The 20,394-nt window shown below is 43.9% G+C and overlaps 1 protein-coding gene across 4 annotated transcripts in view; it reads left to right on the forward strand.

Moving 5' to 3' along the window:
* OSBPL3 (oxysterol binding protein like 3) overlaps positions 1-17,319 on the forward strand; it is a 173,994-nt gene extending 156,675 nt beyond the window's left edge. For all 4 annotated transcript variants that reach the window (XM_083189186.1, XM_083189189.1, XM_083189188.1 and 1 more), the window contains 6 exons: positions 6,070-6,148; positions 7,229-7,370; positions 8,900-9,044; positions 13,258-13,384; positions 14,776-14,898; positions 17,141-17,319. In XM_083189186.1, the coding sequence (XP_083045312.1) occupies positions 6,070-6,148; positions 7,229-7,370; positions 8,900-9,044; positions 13,258-13,384; positions 14,776-14,898; positions 17,141-17,237 (713 nt within the window). In that variant the 3' untranslated portion in view covers positions 17,238-17,319. The remainder of the gene's footprint in view (positions 1-6,069; positions 6,149-7,228; positions 7,371-8,899; positions 9,045-13,257; positions 13,385-14,775; positions 14,899-17,140) is intronic.
* Positions 17,320-20,394: the final 3,075 nt, after the last annotated feature.

Consider the following 20,394-nt stretch of genomic DNA (forward strand, 5'->3'; position numbering starts at 1 on the left):
ACACCACATGTTAGTGTGCAGTGGAGATCCATAAGAGCCTTGCAACTAATAACCTTTAAATAAAAAAGTGACAGATTTATTAAATCTTGGAGTGGGATAAAGTGTCAAGTACCAGCCAGTCTGCTCCTAACTGCCATGCTAAAGGCTGTGTTTGATCAATTACAGGAGCTGATTGGTCAGTAGTACTATACTGTATATCTCTCACAAGGCTTTGATGAATCTCCACCTTTGTCAAAGACCAATGTGGCAGAGAAGCTTAAACCCGGTGTTGCATAGGGCGGGGCATGGTGACCCGGTTCATCACTTACTCCGCCCTTCTTTAATGCTCAGTGGTGCAATTTGTGATCATGGGCTTGGTCATGATGGTGGGATTCACAACCAGGTGGGTTTTTTCTGATTCGTTTATATGATGCAACAGCTAAGATGTGATACAATAAAGCTGTCCGCTGCACTAAAAGAGAAAGTAATGTACTTCATTGTGTATAAAGCAATCCATGATATTTCCGTACAGTGACTAAATAGGCCATAAAAACATATTCCGAGATGATGAATTGAAGGCTTGCATTGCAGCGATATTTGGCTGCAGTTGCTGGCAGCTTTTAATGGGTCAGGTATCATCCTGGGACGCAGGATGTTCTGCAAATAGCATAAACAGTCTACTGTGTTTGGAAATGATGTCTACAAATGGGATTTAATGAACAAGTGATGACTGTAAATGTGATTTCAAATACACATTACCAGTCAGTTGTAATGAGCAGTGTCTAATAGGAATGCATTACTTATTCATCATTAGCTACTTAGAGCATATAGCACCTACTTTTCTCCCCCCCTGACATCCAGCAACCTACGTTCCCTGTTGATCCATCAAAATATTCCTAAGTCTTTAATATAATAACACGTTCTATTCCCAACATTCACAGAGCTGCGTATTCTGCAGCACTAGGAGCGAGACCCTTGTTCAGTGCTTCGAGCAGAACGTTTCTCTGTTCTGCTGCTGTCAGTGGTTCTCTCCAATTACTCTTATCTAGATTACATGGAAGTAAGGGTTTTCTGGGTGCATGGGGTTTCCATAATTTGGCACTTTCGATATAATAAAATGACCCCTCCATGCTAAGCTGAATAGCGAGCGCCTCATCGTAGCTACAGGAGGAAAGGTGTTGGGATTATGTCTGTTCTTATGATCAAACCACCATACAGCAACAGTTTCCGGTCTGGTTTATGGACTTACTTGGATGGAGGCCTTGGACAAGAGACTGCATAGCCTGTACCCTCAGGGAGATTAGACTGCCCTTGCGCAGGCGAATGCAGAGGGTGCTCAGACACTGACCAGCGGCTCCCCTCTCTGGCTGTGCGGCTATGCGCGGCGTGACGTAATCAGAGGTCACACTGCACAGCTCCCCGGCCACACCGCCGCCCCACTCCCAGCCACACTGCTGATTTGAATAAATGTGCCGGTTTGGAGGAGCAGGGGCATGTTTTTTTTTTTTTGGGGGGGGGGGGGGGGGGTAATTAGGGAGGCCTACTCCCAGCATTGAAAAAACTCCCCGGGATTGGCATACCTATGTCGTCTACAAAAGATGTTACGATTGCAGTGGTGCAACATTGGCTATATGCAGAGGCCTTACACTACTGGTGCAGACCTCCACCCATTTGCTTTGCTTGTGACATACAAATTACCTTATAGGCATCCATTAAAATAATAACAGCTGCAATACATTCACACACATTGATGTACCATCAGGAAGCGTTCACCCACATCAGCCAGGCACCGTTGCAGTTTCCAGCTGTACATGTGTTACTGCGCCAGTCTGCCGCTATAGTCCCAGTCACCCACCTCCGCCTGCGTTACAATACCCTCTTCTTACCCCATCCTGCCTCTATGGGTGCTAGCTACCGTGCCAGTAACATGTATGTATGTACGCCTGGCTTTCTGCATGTGCATAGGGAGCTGCCTCCACCCGGCCTCAGTGTCTATAGGAGATTAGCATACAGAATATACTGTAGCTTACAGCAACATTAGCAATTGTTTAGTCAGACAGTCTTATGGGTGACCAAGCCATTAAGGTTGGATTTCCCACGATCCTCTCTTTGTAAACCTTTTCCCATGACCAAATAGCATTTACTGCTGATTGTATTTTTAGCAGTAGTATAATTTTCATATTAAAGTAAAGCAATTTAAAATGATTAAGGGGAAAAAACAGATCAGTGGTTTGCAAAGCTGATTCACTACAGCCTGTTACTCAGAGTTATAAACACATTAGGAAACACTAGTATATTAATATAGAATGGACTTCTGGCTATATTGTGGCTCACCAGATCCTTTTATATTGCTCATTACTTCCATTAGCCTGACTTGCGGGACAGTTATGTGGCCTACCCAGCAGCCCTGCAGGGGAAATGCTAACATAGGTTTATATTGAGGCCCTCTCATTACTTGTGCTGCTGCGGAACCTACATTGGAATTGTGCACGCTCCAGAAATCAGATCTTAGCTAGGAGAGAGCCTCTTGCATATCACAGTATTGGGAATAGAGAAGGTCTAGTATCCGCTCTGTAGTCTATCTCTGTATTTAAAGCTTGAGTAGGCCCTCTAGTGGTCACTCCTTTTCTATGTATTGTACATTCATTTTTAAGAAAACTTTTTTTTTTACCTAATGCATTATAATTTTCCTGAATGGTTGATAAATGGTTTATTAATTTTGTGAATTTTATATACAGTAGAACCATTTTTTACAGGGAATATTTAGTCACACATCAGTTACTGCCCCAGTCTATATTTATTATCACATGGACAAGCTGGCCTGACAGCAGTGACCTTGTCCCGTACTCGACTGTGATTTTGCAGGCAGGATTCAATGTCCTGCCTGCCGAGCGCCGAGAAGGGGGTGTGGCCACGAGATGCGGATGGATATTGACGAGCTGCGGCCGGAAGCTCGACAATTCCCGGCCATTCTCGACAGAACCTGCTCGACTGCTTGTGAAGTCAGGCACGTTCTGACGAGATCCCTGTTCAAGACAGCATTGAATAGGGCCACGTTGCCATTTCCCCCGTCGGGAATGGTGGCGGGAGATTGAATATCCCCTATGGCTTCAGTCATGCCAAGAAGCCCTTTGCGTACAATAGTTCCCAGGTGAAATTGCAGCTCAGAGTGCCTTCCTCACCCATAATGGTGTGACTATTCGCATAAGTAATTCTGTTGGTGACAGTTACATTGCTAGTTACACTTATTGGTTTGATATTATATCTGCGTGCACTAAATCTGTATATGAAGCAGCCATGCATCTAGTACTCTGTGAGTATTAAGTCAACATGTAAATGAAAAGCCAGTACTCTACACCTCTCAGAGCATCTCAGTCACACCATCTGTACGCTACACCCCTCAGAGCATCTCAGTCGCCCCATCTGTACACTACACCCCTCAGAGCATCTCTACACTACACCCCTCAGAGCATCTCAGTCGCACATTCTGTACACTACACCCCTCAGAGCATCTCAGTCACACCATCTGTACACTACACCCCTCAGAGCATCTCAGTCGCACCATCTGTACACTACACCCCTCAGAGCATCTCAGTCGCACCATCTGTACACTACACCCCTCAGAGCATCTCAGTCGCACCATCTGTACACTACACCCCTCAGAGCATCTCAGTCGCACCATCTGTACACTACACCCCTCAGAGCATCTCTACACTACACCCCTCAGAGCATCTCAGTCGCACCATCTGTACACTACACCCCTCAGAGCATCTCAGTCACACCATCTGTACACTACACCCCTCAGAGCATCTCAGTCACACCATCTGTACACTACACCCCTCAGAGCATCTCAGTCACACCATCTGTACACTACACCCCTCAGAGCATCTCTACACTACACCCCTCAGAGCATCTCAGTCGCACCATCTCTACACTACACCCCTCAGAGCATCTCAGTCACACCATCTGTACACTACACCCCTTAGAGCATCTCAGTCACACCATCTGTACACTACACCCCTCAGAGCATCTGTCACACCATCTGTACACTACACCCCTCAGAGCATCTCTACACTACACCCCTCAGAGCATCTCAGTCGCACCATCTGTACACTACACCCCTCAGAGCATCTCAGTCGCACCATCTGTACACTACACCCCTCAGAGCATCTCAGTCGCACCATCTGTACACTACACCCCTCAGAGCATCTCAGTCGCACCATCTGTACACTACACCCCTCAGAGCATCTCAGTCGCACCATCTGTACACTACACCCCTCAGTGCATCTCAGTCAACCCATCTCTACACTACACCCCTCAGAGCATCTTAGTCACACCATCTGTACACTACACCCCTCAGAGCATCTCAGTCACACCATCTGTACACTACACCCCTCAGAGCATCTCAGTCACACCATCTGTACACTACACCCCTCAGAGCATCTCAGTCACACCATCTGTACACTACACCCCTCAGAGCATCTCAGTCACACCATCTGTACACTACACCCCTTAGAGCATCTCAGTCACACCATCTGTACACTACACCCCTCAGAGCATCTCAGTCACACCATCTGTACACTACACCCCTCAGAGCATCTCTACACTACACCCCTCAGAGCATCTCAGTCGCACCATCTGTACACTACACCCCTCAGAGCATCTCAGTCGCACCATCTGTACACTACACCCCTCAGAGCATCACTACACTACACCCCTCAGAGCATCAGTCGCACCATCTGTACACTACACCCCTCAGAGCATCTCAGTCACACCATCTGTACACTACACCCCTCAGAGCATCTCAGTCACACCATCTGTACACTACACCCCTCAGAGCATCTCTACACTACACCCCTCAGAGCATCTCAGTCACACCATCTGTACACTACACCCCTCAGAGCATCTCAGTCACACCATCTGTACACTACACCCCTCAGAGCATCTCAGTCACACCATCTGTACACTACACCCCTTAGAGCATCTCAGTCACACCATCTCTACACTACACCCCTCAGAGCATCTCAGTCACACCATCTGTACACTACACCCCTCAGAGCATCTCTACACTACACCCCTCAGAGCATCTCAGTCGCACCATCTGTACACTACACCCCTCAGAGCATCTCAGTCACACCATCTGTACACTACACCTCTCAGAGCAGCTCCGTCACACCATCTGTACACTACACCCCTCAGAGCATCTCCGTCACACCATCTGTACACTACACCTCTCAGAGCAGCTCAGTCGCACCATCTGTACACTACGGTATTTTTTGTCAGAAGCCAGTTTTTGTATGTTTTTTTATATTGTGGAAGAATCTGAAGCACCTGAAGAAAACCCACACAATCGCAAGGAGACCATACAAACTCCACACAGTATTGAACTAATAACCTTAAGGATGTGAGGCAGTAATACCAACCATAGATAAAGACTAGGTCATTATAATCTCGACTATAGTTTGTTTTCTAGTTGTCATTATTGCACTTTTATTCATTTTGTCAAAAGCCATTTATCCAACCAGTTTATCTCGGTGGGCGAGGGGGTTAAATGGCGAGGATCACTGAAAACAAGCCGCCCTCGTCGTTTAACCTCCACGCTGGCTGCTCACCCTATTCAATGTTCCAAGGGAATCCTCGCTGTCAGAGAATGGTAAGGATTCCTTCAAACTGCAAGGTTTGAGGCTAATGCAGGGAGCCCGCTGCATTTAGCTGCGAGCCTCGCCATTTTAGAAGCAGCCGCCCAAGCCGATTCCACCTCTCTGTAAAAACCCAGCAAGGTGTAAACGGCGGGTGCAGGGGTCAGTTCAATACTGACCCGCGAGCTGTGACGGTGGGCAATCAGCACTGCTCGCTGTCACAGCTGCAAAAAGCATTGAATACTCAGTGTGTGGGAGCAAAGTTGTGCACACTTAAGGAGAACATATACAATTCACACATATATACTGCCATGGTTGGAGTCAAACCCAAGACTCCATGTCTGTGTCACTGTAGTACAGTGCTTGCAATATGTTGTATTCAATACCACAGTGTACAAGGTCTTTGCAATGTAATATAAAATTACTGTTTTAACTTTTTTTTCCCCCCCAGATATTCGGTGGAAAAATAAATTTTGGGGCAAATCCATGGAAATAGTGCCATATGGCACAACTCATCTGATTCTATCAGGGTAATAAGTGGCATTATTCTACATTTGAACAATAAAACATAACACATTGTAGTTTTCTCAATATTTTTTATATACACATTCAAGGCTTCCATAATTAATTTCCGTACATAAAAGACCGGCTCCCCAAACCATAATAACTGCAGTTAGTTACTTTGTAAGGTTCTGAGTATTTGTATTTCCTTGCCTAGCTCTCTCATGAATTGGTCAGAAATTTGGTGTGACTTATAGACATGAACAATGTCAACAGTTGCTGTGTCGTCAGTGTTCTGATGATCATAGTAAACCGACACGATACTCATGTTAATAAAAGCTTTATAACCAGTGCCACACTATACCGTTACGCAAGAGAGTGAAACATCAAGTCAAAAGATATTAGTGATCTGGTTACAATTCTTTAATTTTAGTCAGCATGCTCTGACCAATGTTGTACCTGTGACAATGTGTTCAATAACATTGTGATTTAAGGATACATACTGTAACTACGGTACCTCCCATTCATCAACAGGGTTATATAAAATATTAGATTTCAGAATTCCAAAAACATGCCTCCAGTTTTGGAGCTGAATTGTTGATTTTACCTATATCCCATTTACCTGTATTGTATTGGAAATGATGGCCCTTATTCTGGTTCATTCGCAAAGGAAAATTCCTTCTCAAATGGACAACATATGCACTGCAGGTGGGGCAGATGTAAATTGTGCAGAGAGAACTAGATTTGAGTGGGGTTTTGCTTCAAAGTGAGATATATATATTGCAGTGTAACAATAAAGCAGCCAGTATTTTCCCTGCATAGAAACAAAATAACCCACCCAAATCTAATTCTCTCTGCAGTGCACATTTGAGAAGGAATTTGCCTTGGCGCGTGAACCAGAATAAGGGCCTATATCTGTGGCAGCTGATTCACTGTACTCCTCCCAGTATAGTGGTCTGGCCGCAGGATCGTTCTGGTCTTCCAGTACTCAGCATTCTCTGCTCCCAAATCCCACAGTATGACGGCGCCTACAGTAGGAAATGCAGACGAAACAAATTATTTTGGGGGATTTTAACATTTTAGTTTTTCTTTTGAACTTGACGCTGTAGATTTGAGGACCATTATGAATGGAATAAGGTGACCTCCTGTATTCATAACATTTTGAGTGGCCAGAGGTGGATCGAGCATTATGGAGAGATTATCATCAAGAACAATAGTAACACTTGTCATTGCAAAGTCACATTTGTGAAGGTAACATTGTTTTGTGTTTATAATGTGGTTTGACTAAATACATGTAGAGATGAGCAAAATGTTCAAATGTGTCCCATAAAATATTCCCCGCATCCTACATTGGGTCTGTGTTTGGGATGCAGTCAAAATCCCGACAACCATTGACCGACGGTCAAAATCCCGACCAGGTCAAAATCCCGACATTTAAAATCCCGACAAGGTCAAAATACCGACGTTTAAAATCGCAACTAGGTCAAAATACCGACATATAGAATGTAGACAGGTGAAAAAGTCAACATGACTTTCGGTCGACATGGGTTTTTTCACTGTTTTTTGACCCGACAGGCGGTATTTCATGCCCTACCATCCACTAGGGCGTGGTGGGAGAATAAAAAAGTGTGCCGAGGGTATAGAGGCACCGAGCCCAAAGCATGGCGAGCGATGCGAGGGGCTGCGGTTGACTTCCGACTGTGTCCATGTCCACTGTGTCGACATTCGGTTAAAAAAACAGTGAAAAAACCCATGTCGACCTCGCCACCTGTCGACAGAAAGTCGTGTCGACTTTTTCACCTGTCTACATTCTATATGTCGATATTTTGACCTTGTCGGGATTTTAAATGTCAGTATTTTGACCTTGTCAGGATTTTGACCGTCAGTCAATAGCTGTCTGTATTTTGACTGTCTGTATTTCATGCCGAATCTCTGTATTGTCTACTCTATTCTACGCAGTGTCAACTTATATGTTCTATAAATTGTAAGCCCTTGTGAACTGCGCTCTCTCTTCACTATCAGACTCTACTTCAGAATCTATTGTCTCACCAGATTGCAGAGAAGCTTAGCTTATACTGGATCTCATCCTCTACAGTCCCCTGTCCTAATAATGCCCCTGACAGCAGTGTATAGCTAAAAGAAGCTGTTGAGCAGGACAGCAAAGCAATGCCAACCTCAAGAAATATGACCAGCTTGCGGTGGGCTGCAAAAGATTACCTAGCTGGCTGTGGGTTGTTAATCTGTGGCCTAGACTGTAGGCCAGGGGTCATTTATATACCGTACAAGACATTACTTGCTTTTATTTGTTGCACTCTTTCATAGGGTATATTTTTATTTAAATAATCCTTTGTATTAGTTAATTTTGCAAACTCACTGGGGGCTTCATAAACACAGCCACAGAGTTCATGAAGTAAATAAAAATGGAGAATGACAGCAGATAAGAACTACTTGGCCCATCCAGTCTGCCATTGTACATGCGCACACTAGGGTCCGTTTTTGTCAAGCACCAATTAATCAGTGTATTTATGGATAATGGGAGGAAACCCACGCAAGCACAGGGAGAATGTACAAACTCCACACAGTTAGGGCCATGGTGGGAATAGATCCCATGACCTCAGCGCTGTGTGGAAAATATATAGATAGGGAGCCTTTTTATGTACTTAAATATCTGGGGCCATTCACACGGTATCAGATGATTTGGGCGCTAATCACTCTGTTGGGCATAGAATGGTTATTTAATAGGATTTCCATCATTCTAATTCTTTTCACTTCTCTTGCAGGCAAAGTATTGGAATCCAAATGTGCATGAGATTGAAGGGACAGTGATGGACAGAAATGGTAAAGTTGTGCATCGGCTGTTTGGCAAATGGCATGAGAGCATGTTCTACGGGTCTCCTTCCTCACCAATCTGCATCTGGAGGATGAGTAAGTTCATCACACTGGTCCCTGTATAATGGGGACATGTACACAGTAAGAACAAAGGGGATGTTGAAGAACTTGCTGAAGTATTACGGCATGGCATGTGCTCTATGCACCCAACAGTCCCCATATTTACATCCACTTAGTTTAACTGGCTGGTATACAAAGAGAACAAGATGTGTGTGGAGATAGTGAATCCCCACCAGATGGCGCTGCCACACTCAATCGGATTTATCAATAAGACTCTACTAGAGAGATATATTTGATCTTTGAGTTTTTTTTAATAAAAAAAACCCATGGTATACATAATAAAATAAGAAATGCACATTTTACATATAAATTATTACACTCAAATGGGACATACAAGACATACAACACAAAACATATAAGGTGAATAGACACGGGCTGGCTATGAGGCTTATGGCTGCATGTAAATAATCATGAGACAATAAAACTTTTTCCTTATTGAGCAAATAGTTACCAGTCCACATGGGATTAGAGCTCTTGCTGTGCTGGGCGTTGATACCAGATCCTATATCTGAGCAGAAGCTGCTTTTGGTAATGCAGTGGATGTCCACTCCCTTATTGGGGGAGTTCAGCTCCAGGTACTGGTTTCATCCCAAATAGTGTCCAAATCCCCAATGGGATATTTGTAATCCACACAGTGATAGCGACTGGCAACAATATGGCTAAAGCAGGCTCCAGCTGAGGAAGCCGCCGAGCTAAGTGAAGGCGGAGAAACGCGTTCTGGAGCCTGCTCTAACCATATTGGTGCCAGTCGCTATCAATGTGTGGATTACAAATATCCCATTGGGGATTTGGACACTATTTGGGACGAAACCAGTACCTGGAGCTGAACTCCCCCAATTAGGGAGTGGACATCCACTGCATTACCAAAAGCAGCTTCTGCTCAGATATAGGATCTGGTATCAACGCCCAGCACAGCAAGAGCTCTAATCCCATGTGGACTGGTAACTATTTGCTCAAAAAGGAAAAAGTTTTATTGTCTCATGATTATTTACATGCAGCCATAAGCCTCATAGCCAGCCCGTGTCTATTCACTTTATATGTTTTGTGTTGTATGTCTTGTATGTCCCATTTGAGTGTAATAATTTATATGTAAAATGCGCATTTCTTATTTTATTATGTACAGTATACCATGGTTTTTTTTTTTATTAAAAAACTCAAAGATCAAATATATTTCTCTAATAGAGTCTTATTGATAAATCCTATTGAGTGTGGCAGCGCCATCTGGTGGGGATTCACTATCTCCACACACATCTTGTTCTGTTTGCTCTACAGAGAATCACAATCTCTCTGATAAGGTGGCAGCAGCCATACTCAAACGATTTAATATTGCCGTTAACTTGATGTGATCTCAGATCTCCCAGCGGAATCAGCCAGCGCTACTGAGTGATCCTTTCACTCTCCACCCCCCCTCTTGTTTTGGTATACAAAGAAACTGACCAGTTTTGGCTGAAGAGCTCACACTTTTCTATTTTGTCCTAATGTGATAAGTCACAGGTCTTCAACCTGTGGCCCTCCAGATGTTGTGGAACTACATGTCCCAGCATGCCCTGACAGTTTTGGCATGCTCTTATAGGAAAAAATGTGGCAATGCATGTTGGAACATGTAGTTTCACAACATCTGGAGGGCCACAGGTTGAAGACCTATGCGATAAGTCATGGGTCCTCAAACTGCGGCCCTCCAGATGTTGTGAAACTACAAATCCCAGCATGCCTTGCCACAGTTTTAACACTCCCTTATAGCAAAACTGTGGCAAGGCATGCTGGGATTTGTAGTTTCACAACATCTGGAGGGCCGCAGTTTGAGGACCCATGCGATAAGTGATATTTCTAATGATGACCTATGAATCTTTCCCCTCCCACCCTGGGATTACCCTTCCTTCTTTTTCAGTTCTAGCCCCCTTCCCCTACTCCCCCTACCCCCTTTTCCTTTCTTGTCTGTCGCTATTGTGTTTACTTATTTGTTTCAGCAATTTTTTTTCAGTATTTTGTCCTTTCTGCAATATTTATCTTTTCTTGGTAATATCTTATGTGTACCCATAAGCGCCGTAAACATGGGCAATTCTCGCTTATAGTACCGGGAATAAGCTACCAAATCCCAGAGCACTGCGCGACTGTCGCTGGGAGCGGGCTCCCACAACCAGCCCTAAGGAGGTCACTGGTCAGAGCAGCATTCTCCTGTGATCAGCTGTTTCCCCCGGCAGAGCAATATTTTTAGTGTCTGGTCGCTGATGAAATCGGGACACTGAGCAATATATTGCTCCGTGTGTATGGAGCTTAAGGCTACAGTATGTGTCTTTAAATAAATGACAAATTATATATAAAAAGAAAAGTATCTCTGTACCCTGGCTTTTTATCAGATATACATTGATCTGTTTTTATATTTAGAAACCACGATAGCGATATGATCCTTGCACTGCTGTTATAGGTTGTACCCATGGGCATAAGCTGATGCGGGAGTTGTGTTTCTGAGCGGCACGGATTTTATTGTTCCTGATGCTGACGGACTTTGTAGATTTTATTTCTTAATTCTTACTCCTGAGAATATTGCTTTATTGGGAAAGTCTTTTCTTTACCTGTTAAGACTACAATATATTTTTCCACATAAGGTAAAATGGGCTGTTTTTTCAGCATCATTTTACTCCCCTCATTAACCAATGGGCTAAGATCATTATTACACATTGGCAACTACATTGTTTAAAGGTCCATACACACTGGCCAGCATCTATGGACAGTGATGATTGCGTTCATCGCTGGGGGGAAAGCCGCTCAGTGCATACACACTGAGCGGCTTTCCCCCTGCCCGGCGCCGACGTAGGGGGGAGGACGGCGTTGCATAGCGCAGCGCTATGCAAAGCCTTCCTGAAAGCCGCTCATCTGTTGGTAATACGAACAGATGAGCGGCTTTCCCGGCTATGTTGTGGGAGTGTGCAGCAGCGCTCATCGCTGGGGCATACACACTGGGCGTCTTTCCCCCTGCCCAGCGCCGCCGTAGGGGGGAGGACGGCGTTGCATAGCGGAGCTATGCAAGGCCGTCCTGAAAGCCGCTCATCTGCTGGTAATACGAACAGATGAGCGGCTTTCCCGGCTATGTTTTGGGAGTGCGCAGCAGCGCTCATCGCTGGGGCATACACACTGGGCGGCTTTGAGCTGAAAGCCGCTCAAACCTGCTGTTTTGAGCGACTTTCAGCTCAAAGTCGCCCAGTGTGATTGGGCCTTAAGTGACCCTGTGACATATGCAAGTAAGAATGCTCCAGCCTTTTTGTCTGGTTCCCTTAATGTCACTGCACCATTGGTCCATGAATTCACAAATGATGGAACCCAATAGAATTATATAGTATGTCATTAGGCCCATGCACAGTGTTCCCGATTATAGCAATCTAATAAACAGAAGATTCACAGAAGAGAGGCGAGTGGACACAATTGGGTTATTTTTTAGCAGGGATTGAATGGAAGTGGGAAAGGGGTTATTGCTGCACCCCTGAGAGTTTTCAACATGACATTTTGTTTGATTATTATGCTGTAAAGGGGGTGAACTGCACACTCTAATATATATATATATATATATATATATATATATATATATATATATATATATATATATATATATATATATATATATATATATATATATATATATAGCTAACTGCTCCTCACCTCTGAGGTGAAGGACCTCCACTGACCACTGCAGGCCACTCGACAGACCAAATTACTCCTTTGTGTGCTAAAAGATGTCATAGCAGAAAGTAAAAGCAGTTTTTGCAGGGACACTGATTTGTGTTAAACTTGCTGAATCTGCAGAGAGGTAGTTGTGAAGACAGATTGGAGGTAGGAGCAGATAGGGACTGGGTAAAAAGTAAAAACTGTAACAGCTCAAAATTATAGTACATTGCAGAAGATGTCATTTTGACTGGCTTTTAACTAGTTTTAAACATGAGAGGCGCTACCTTGCTGAGACTTGCAGTGCCACACATAAAAAGAAAATGCATGTGCACACATACAAGCACTAACAACATTGGTCATATCATATCGCTAATACTGACATACAGTATATGCTCTATTTTTATCTTATTATGCTCGCTGCATTATTTGTTGCACTAATGCAACGATTTGATACATTTATGTATGTGGGGTTTTCTTTATACTGTGTGTGGTTTTGTTTTACACATTTGCTATTTTTATCTTCTAACAGATCCTATGCCCAAAGACTCTGAGCTGTACTACGGGTTTACAAGATTTGCACTACAGCTTAATGAAATCGATCCAAAGACTAAACCGCTGCTACCGTGTACTGACACCAGATTCAGACCAGACCAAAGGTAACATATTAACCGTGTGTGTGTACGTATGTGTGTGTTCTGATATCTGACAAATATCACAGTTAGCCACTCTGGGCACAGTTGTATTCTCTATGTATGTGTGTGTGTGAATGTATATGTGTGTGTGTATATATATATATATATATATGTATATATATATATGTATATATATATTACACACACACACACACACACACACACGTGTGTGTGTATCATACATGCAGAGAAAATTGGACATAGGTTTGTATGTTTGTGCAGATTTGGGAACCACTGTATTAGGTTGATTGCAGATGATTGATGTCAAGCGTGGAACAATAGTAAAAGAATGGTAAGTACAATTAGTCCAGCTGCTCTATTCAAAATGGCCTGTAGGGGTGTTAAGGCCCATACACACTTAGCGGCGGCACATTGAATACCCCCCTAAGTCTTTCTTGGGAACACCACTATGAAGGATTTATCAATAGTCACTCAAAGGTGATACATACAGATGACTGGTGGTCAATATACTGGTGCCGGCATCCTGTTTCAGGGGAAATTCAGAAATAACAGTCACTGAATAGATCGTATGATGTGATGGCAATATTTGGAGGATGAATACTATGGGGAGTGCACATTTTGATCTGGCTTTCTGGTACAACCACTAAACCAGACCATCAGTGAGCAGTGTGGCCAGTCATGTGGTTGACCACATTCTGTTTGATCAAGCAACTGCTTTTCTGCACCATAGTGAGGTGTCTTCATGGAATATGTCAGATACATCCCTGATTTAGTCCACGTGCTGCGCTGTAAAGGCTGCAGGGGGCATCATCGCTGGGCCGGACATGCAGCAGGGGGGTCACGGTCGGGATGCTCCTCCTACAAGCGGCGCGGCCGAACTTCTGCCACAGGGAAAACGTTGCTGATTTCACCATGAGCAAATTTGAGCCATTGAGTTATGGTGGGGCTGATTATTATAACCGAAGGGGTGTTTCATAAAAAGGAATTTCAATGGGTAAATTTACTAAGATGGGAATTCTATTAAAGATGGGATGTTGCCCTTAGCAACCAATTAGATGTGTTCTCTCTAGAAGGTGCTAGTTAAATAAGAAGTAGGATCTGACTGGTTGCTAGGAGCAACATTCCATCTTCAATAGAACTCCCATCTTAGTAAATTTACCCCTTTGAATAGGTTTTATTCGTATTTTCTAATTAAATAGCAGACACAAATGAATGCATTGAACTTCCAAGTTCACTTAAAAAAAAAAAAAGAAAAAAAAAAAAAGTCTCATTTAAGGTCAGCGATTAATGTTATGTAGGGCAGTGTGAGCTGGATCCTGTCAGACACGCTCTGTGGAATTGTCACTTGTATATTCCTCTCTGGCTAATGCATATGTGGTTTTGTCCTGTCATAGATTTCTTGAAGAAGGAAATGTGGACGGAGCTACAGCACAGAAGGAGCGCATCGAGCAGCTCCAGCGAGAGAGGAGGAGGGTTCTGGAGGAGAATACTCTCGAGCACCAGGCCCGGTTTTTCAGGTACAGATTTCCCATATGCTGTGTACAGTTGTCCTACATTTCTCACATCTGTCGGAGTAATGAAATGAGCGTTTTTACTAAACAAAAGGATTTCTTTCTAAACAAATGCAGCACTGACCATCCCAGGCAGAGTGCAACACTGGGACACAGATGTATTAAGCCTAGAGAAGTGGTAATAAAAGTGGAAGGTCATAATGCAGCAGCCAATCAGCTCCAAACTGACAAGTTGCAGGCTGGATTTGAAAACTGATTGTTAGGGACTGATTGGCACATTATCACTTCACTAGGCTTAATATATCTGCCCCCATTGTGTTTTATGTACAAATGGAGCCAGCATTATTTCCGTCCCTGGCGCACCAATCACCACGGTGCGCCGGGGGTTATGGCGCGTGCGTCTCTGACGCCTGTGCGCCGCATTGCAGGCAATGGTGGTGCAAGTGTCCGAGAAGCTCATGCGTGCACTGGCGCCCCACCCGCCAGACCGGAGCATCTGGCATGCCAGCGGCAATAACAAGTCTGTCTCCATCCGTAGCATAAGCTAGTATGCTTTGTTTACAACAGTTTTATTAATATTTTTTTTTAAAGCTGCGGTCCCATGTCATTTTCTTTCATGTTAATCACTGTGACAAGTTCTAAGAAGAATCTTGATATTTATCAGTTCTTTTTCGGCCATTTCTTCAGACTGCTATTAATGCTGGAAAAGGTGCACAATTTTCCAGCATTAATAGGTGTACCTGGCCATGCAGGCTCCGTTTCCAGACATTTGTGATACAAAATGGGTCGTTCTGAAGTGCTCAGTGTTTGCAAGCGTAGTACTGTGAATAGGATGTCACCTGTGCAATAATGGCTTGTGAAATGATTAAGTGGACGCATTTAGGAACAACAGCAACTCAACCATAAAAGCAGTAGACCATTTAAAACCAATGACTGCTACGGTCATTAATTTAAGCACAAAAACTGTGTGGGCGGGAGCTTAGTGCAGTGGGTGTGTATGGCAGAGCAGCTGCATGCTAGCCTCACATCACCAAGTCCAATGCCAAGTGCTGGCTGTAGTAAAGCGCACCAACTGGACTGTGGAGCAAAGGAAACGTGTTCTGTGAAGTGACCAATCAGCTTCTCGGTTTGGCAGTCAGAAGGGCGAGGCTGGGTTAGGCAGATGCTGGGAGAACGTTACCTGCCTGACTGCATTCTGTCAAATATGAAGTTCGGTGGAGGAGGGATAATGGTATGGGGCTGTTTCTCTGGGTTTGGGCTAGGCCCCTTCTTTACAGTGAAGGGCAAAATCAACCCTTTGAGTGTCCACGTCGCTGTGAGAAATGTGCAAAATATCCACTAAAAATACCAGTTTGGGGAAGACCTTTTCTGTTCCAACATGAATGTGCCTCAGGGCACAAAGCAGGGACTAATAACCTTTTGTTTGCTGAGTTCCTTGTGGAAGAACTTCACAGAGCCCTGACAGCAACCCCATCGGGCAACTTTGGGATGAACCGGAATGGAGATTGTGAGCCAGTGTCTGACTTAATAAATGTTCTACAGAATGAATGGTCACAAATTCCCACAGAAACACCAAAATCTTATGGAAAACCTTTCAATAATAGTACAAACTGTTATAGCTGCAAAATGGGGACCAGCTCTGTATTAAAGTATATGTATTTGAATACAGTCCCTGTTGGTGTAATGGTCGGGCATCCCACTACTTTTCAAGCAGGGTAAGGAAAAGTACTCTCCCACTGTACCGGACTGGCTACTTTATACCTTCAATTACATTGATTGTGGATTCTCTATGTATATATTTCTTATACACAAAACTGATTCATTGTGGCTTTAGTTCACAGGTTCTCTCCCCGTTTTTTCTGATCCCTGTTTATGTTATCCAAATATTTTTGCCAGATTGAGTATAACCCCCCCCCCCCCCCTCTCTGCTGTCACATAACATACTGAGTGCTGTGATCCTGAGTCACTGTGGCAAACTGTCTTTGTCTGTGCCAGGTAACCCAATGTTTTGTGTCTGCTTTGTGCAATGTGACAGCCTCCCCACCCCTCAAACCCCCCCCTGCTGTCACATGACATGCTGACATTTGTGATACTGACATGTAGGATGATAGTTAAGAAAAATACTTGATCAGTAATGAAATAAGAAAATCACTCTTTGGCTTTGTTGCTCTAAAGACTAAAGTACACAATGTCCTTTTATTTGATGATCACCTTATAACTAATTTGTTTTTGTTTTTTTAACCAACAGAAAATCCAGTGATGATTCCTGGGTGACGAATGACACTTACTGGCAGCTACGGAAATATCCAGGGTTTGCTAAACTGGACTGTCCAATATTGTGGTGATCATACAGAGCAACTCTCTGTACCAAGCACTGTTCACATGCACATTGTAGTATGTGTATTAAAGGAAAATGCTGGAATCCAACCATTTTTAGAGCTGGTCTTTAATGAAATGTCGCACACGTTCTGCAGTGTACAATATCAGGATCTGACATTGTTAGTGACATAACATTCATCCTTCTCATCTGCTTCATGCCAACCTGTGACCCCATATGTTTAGCTTACTTTAAGGAACTTTTAACACAATATAGTCACCATGTGCTAGTTATTTCTAGAGACAGAGAAGCATGTTCATGATATTTCTATGCCAGTTGGTCAGTACGCCGATTCTCCCAGATGGAAAAGACGTTTCCACATTCACCTAAATGTCCATCACACACCGATCTATACAGCACTTAAACTATGTAGACAGCAGTAATGGTCATTCAAATAGCTTTTGTTATCCGTCATTCCAAGGGCAAGTACATTCTACAATGACCAGGGACCGATATCTGGCCAAAGCAGATCGTCATACCAGCCAGATTATTCAGTGAGTACCCGCAGATAGCATGCAAAGGCAAATTTGGACCTCATAGGGCCCTAAGTAAGAGATACTGGTTTGGGGCAGTCCTTGCTGAAACAATCTGCAGTACTATATTATTGATGGTGATTGTAGCTGGCATCGGTAGATTAGCTTGGCGAGTGCACAGTCTACAGATAAATGCTCAGCTGCATGAACGTCTGCATTGCGTACAAATCTGAATCCGGTTCTAGATCTTATGGAAGAAGGCGTAATACCTGCATCGCATTACAGTAAATTGACTGCCCACATACAGTGGATGAAACCATTTTACGGGTACAAATACTTTTTACCCAATTCAAGATCATCAAGGGGATTTGGGGAGTGTGGGCAGGTGTATGTGATGTCATGATGTCACACGGTAGTAGCTCAATGCTTTGCCTTGTGGAAAATCTGCCTCTGGTCACATAACGATATCTTTCGCATGGCCGTGCTATGTAATGTATGGCATTAGGCCATGATATCGGTGCACTGTGCAAGTGTGTACGCACTGCGCAATGCAGGATCCGCTGTAATGTGTACCCAGCCGTAGAGCTAATTTATCAATGGATTTATGTGCTCAACATAACCAATAGGATACCTCTCAGTAACGCCCTGTACACACTAGATTACTTTTTTTTTTTTAAAGATATAACTCAGAAGGTCCCGGTGACATCACTGAACGATATTTTTTACCGATTGTTCAGTGTGTATGCTCAATTTGTGTGGCCGATATCAATTACTATATCAGCCGCGGAGCGGGTTGTCTAATGTGTATGGGATGTTAGTCAGCTGTATTGATCTCTACTGCTGTGCAATTTATTTTTTGGGAGGGAGGGTCATCTATAACCGAATGTGTGTGATTTCATAGTCTATGTCAATCTCAAAGTGGACACTGAGGAGATTTGGACATTTGTTATGATATAGATTTGTCTTTTCAAACAAGTTGATCGCAGGTTCTCAAACTCGGTCCTCAGGCCCCCACAGTGTATGTTTTGCAGGTCTCACAGACAGGGCCGCCGACAGGGGGGTGCTGGGGGGTAGAGCTGTCCTGTGCCCTAGCCTCTGGAGGGGCCCGGGCAGCTGCCCACCGTGACGCCCACCCCGCACACCGCCTTCCTCACCCGGCTGCCCCCCAGCCAGGCAGCCTGCAGAGCGCCGAGCCTAGGACACAGAGGGGCTCGGCGCTCTGCACACTGCACTGTGCCTGTGTTGTGGCTTGTGTGTTCACCGAGAGCAAGGTCAGCTGAGGTGAGTTCCGGGGACTGTAGGTCAGTCCCGGGCCCCAAAATTTCTAGTGGCGGCCCTGCTCACAGACCTGCAAAAACATGAACTGTGTGTGGGGTCCTGAGGACCGCGTTTGAGAACTTCTGTAGTAGATTTATCACACAAACTGTATGTATCAAGTATTTGCACATTGAATGTGATACATCCTGCCCCTTATTAATGCTGCATGCATAGATAATTGTGAATACTTGCACAAAGGATAGCTTTTCCAATGATAGCTGTCCCTAGCTTCTGGGTTTATGACCCATTAGTCCTGTTACACATGCACAGAATGGGATCTTCCAGATCCCTCTCTGGGGATGTGTACATTAAGAGACCTTTATTATTATATAGGCAAATGCTGTCTTTAGATGATGTTGCCTATATGGCACAAGTTCTGCCTCCCACGGCTTGATACATATGGGGATCAAGTCGATTCTGCCTTAAAACCTTAGGGGTTATTCTGGTTCACTCGCAAAGGCACAATAACTCTCTAATAGACAAATCCATATGCACTGCAGGTGGGGCAGATGTAACATGTGCAGAGAGTTATGCTGGCTACACATCAGACCAACTTCCCCCCAACCACCCACTAGTTGCTTGGATGGAATAAAAATATGGTACTGGATTGGAGAAAATGTAATATTTACTTCAGAAATTTGCTCCCAAAATCTGGAAAAGGACAAAAACTGTCGCTCAGACACGGTACTGTAGTTGAACCTGTTCGATTTAAACAATTTGACTGAAACTTTTTGTCCATTTTTTTTGGTTTGAGAGCACATGTCTGATTGTCCTTTGCTCCCAACCATTACCATATTTTTATTCAATCCAAGCAACTAGTTGGATGGTTGGAGGAAAGTTGGTCTGATGTGTGGCCAGCGCTTTATTATTTCTGTGCAGGGTAAATACTGGCTGCTTTATTTTTACACTGCAACATAGATATCAGTTTGACGTAGAAACCCCAACCAAACGTTAACTCTCTCTGCACATGAGCCCCACCTGCAATGCATATGGTTTTGTCCATTAGAGAGTGATTGTGCCTTTCCGAGTGAACTAGAATAACCCCCTTAATTATATAAGAATAGCATTTAGACATTATGTATGTTACTCTGTTGAAACCTTTTAAATTGTACAGTAATTACTACACCATTTATCCCTATACCGGACACGGGAAATTAGGGATGAGCTGCACAGAGCCATACGGTTCCTAACCCTAGGATGTTAGCGTGTTTGGGATTGGACAAATTGAGACCTAATATTGTTTGTTTTGTTATCTCTTTTTTTATTTTACAGTCGGGATTGGATAGCAAAGCATGTGACAGACGGAGAGTAGCGTTAACTGCATAGTGTAAAATG

The sequence above is a fragment of the Crinia signifera genome, chromosome 5 (genome assembly GCF_055691185.1).
Source record: "Crinia signifera chromosome 5, ASM5569118v1, whole genome shotgun sequence".
In the NCBI taxonomy this organism is placed as follows: domain Eukaryota; kingdom Metazoa; phylum Chordata; class Amphibia; order Anura; family Myobatrachidae; genus Crinia; species Crinia signifera.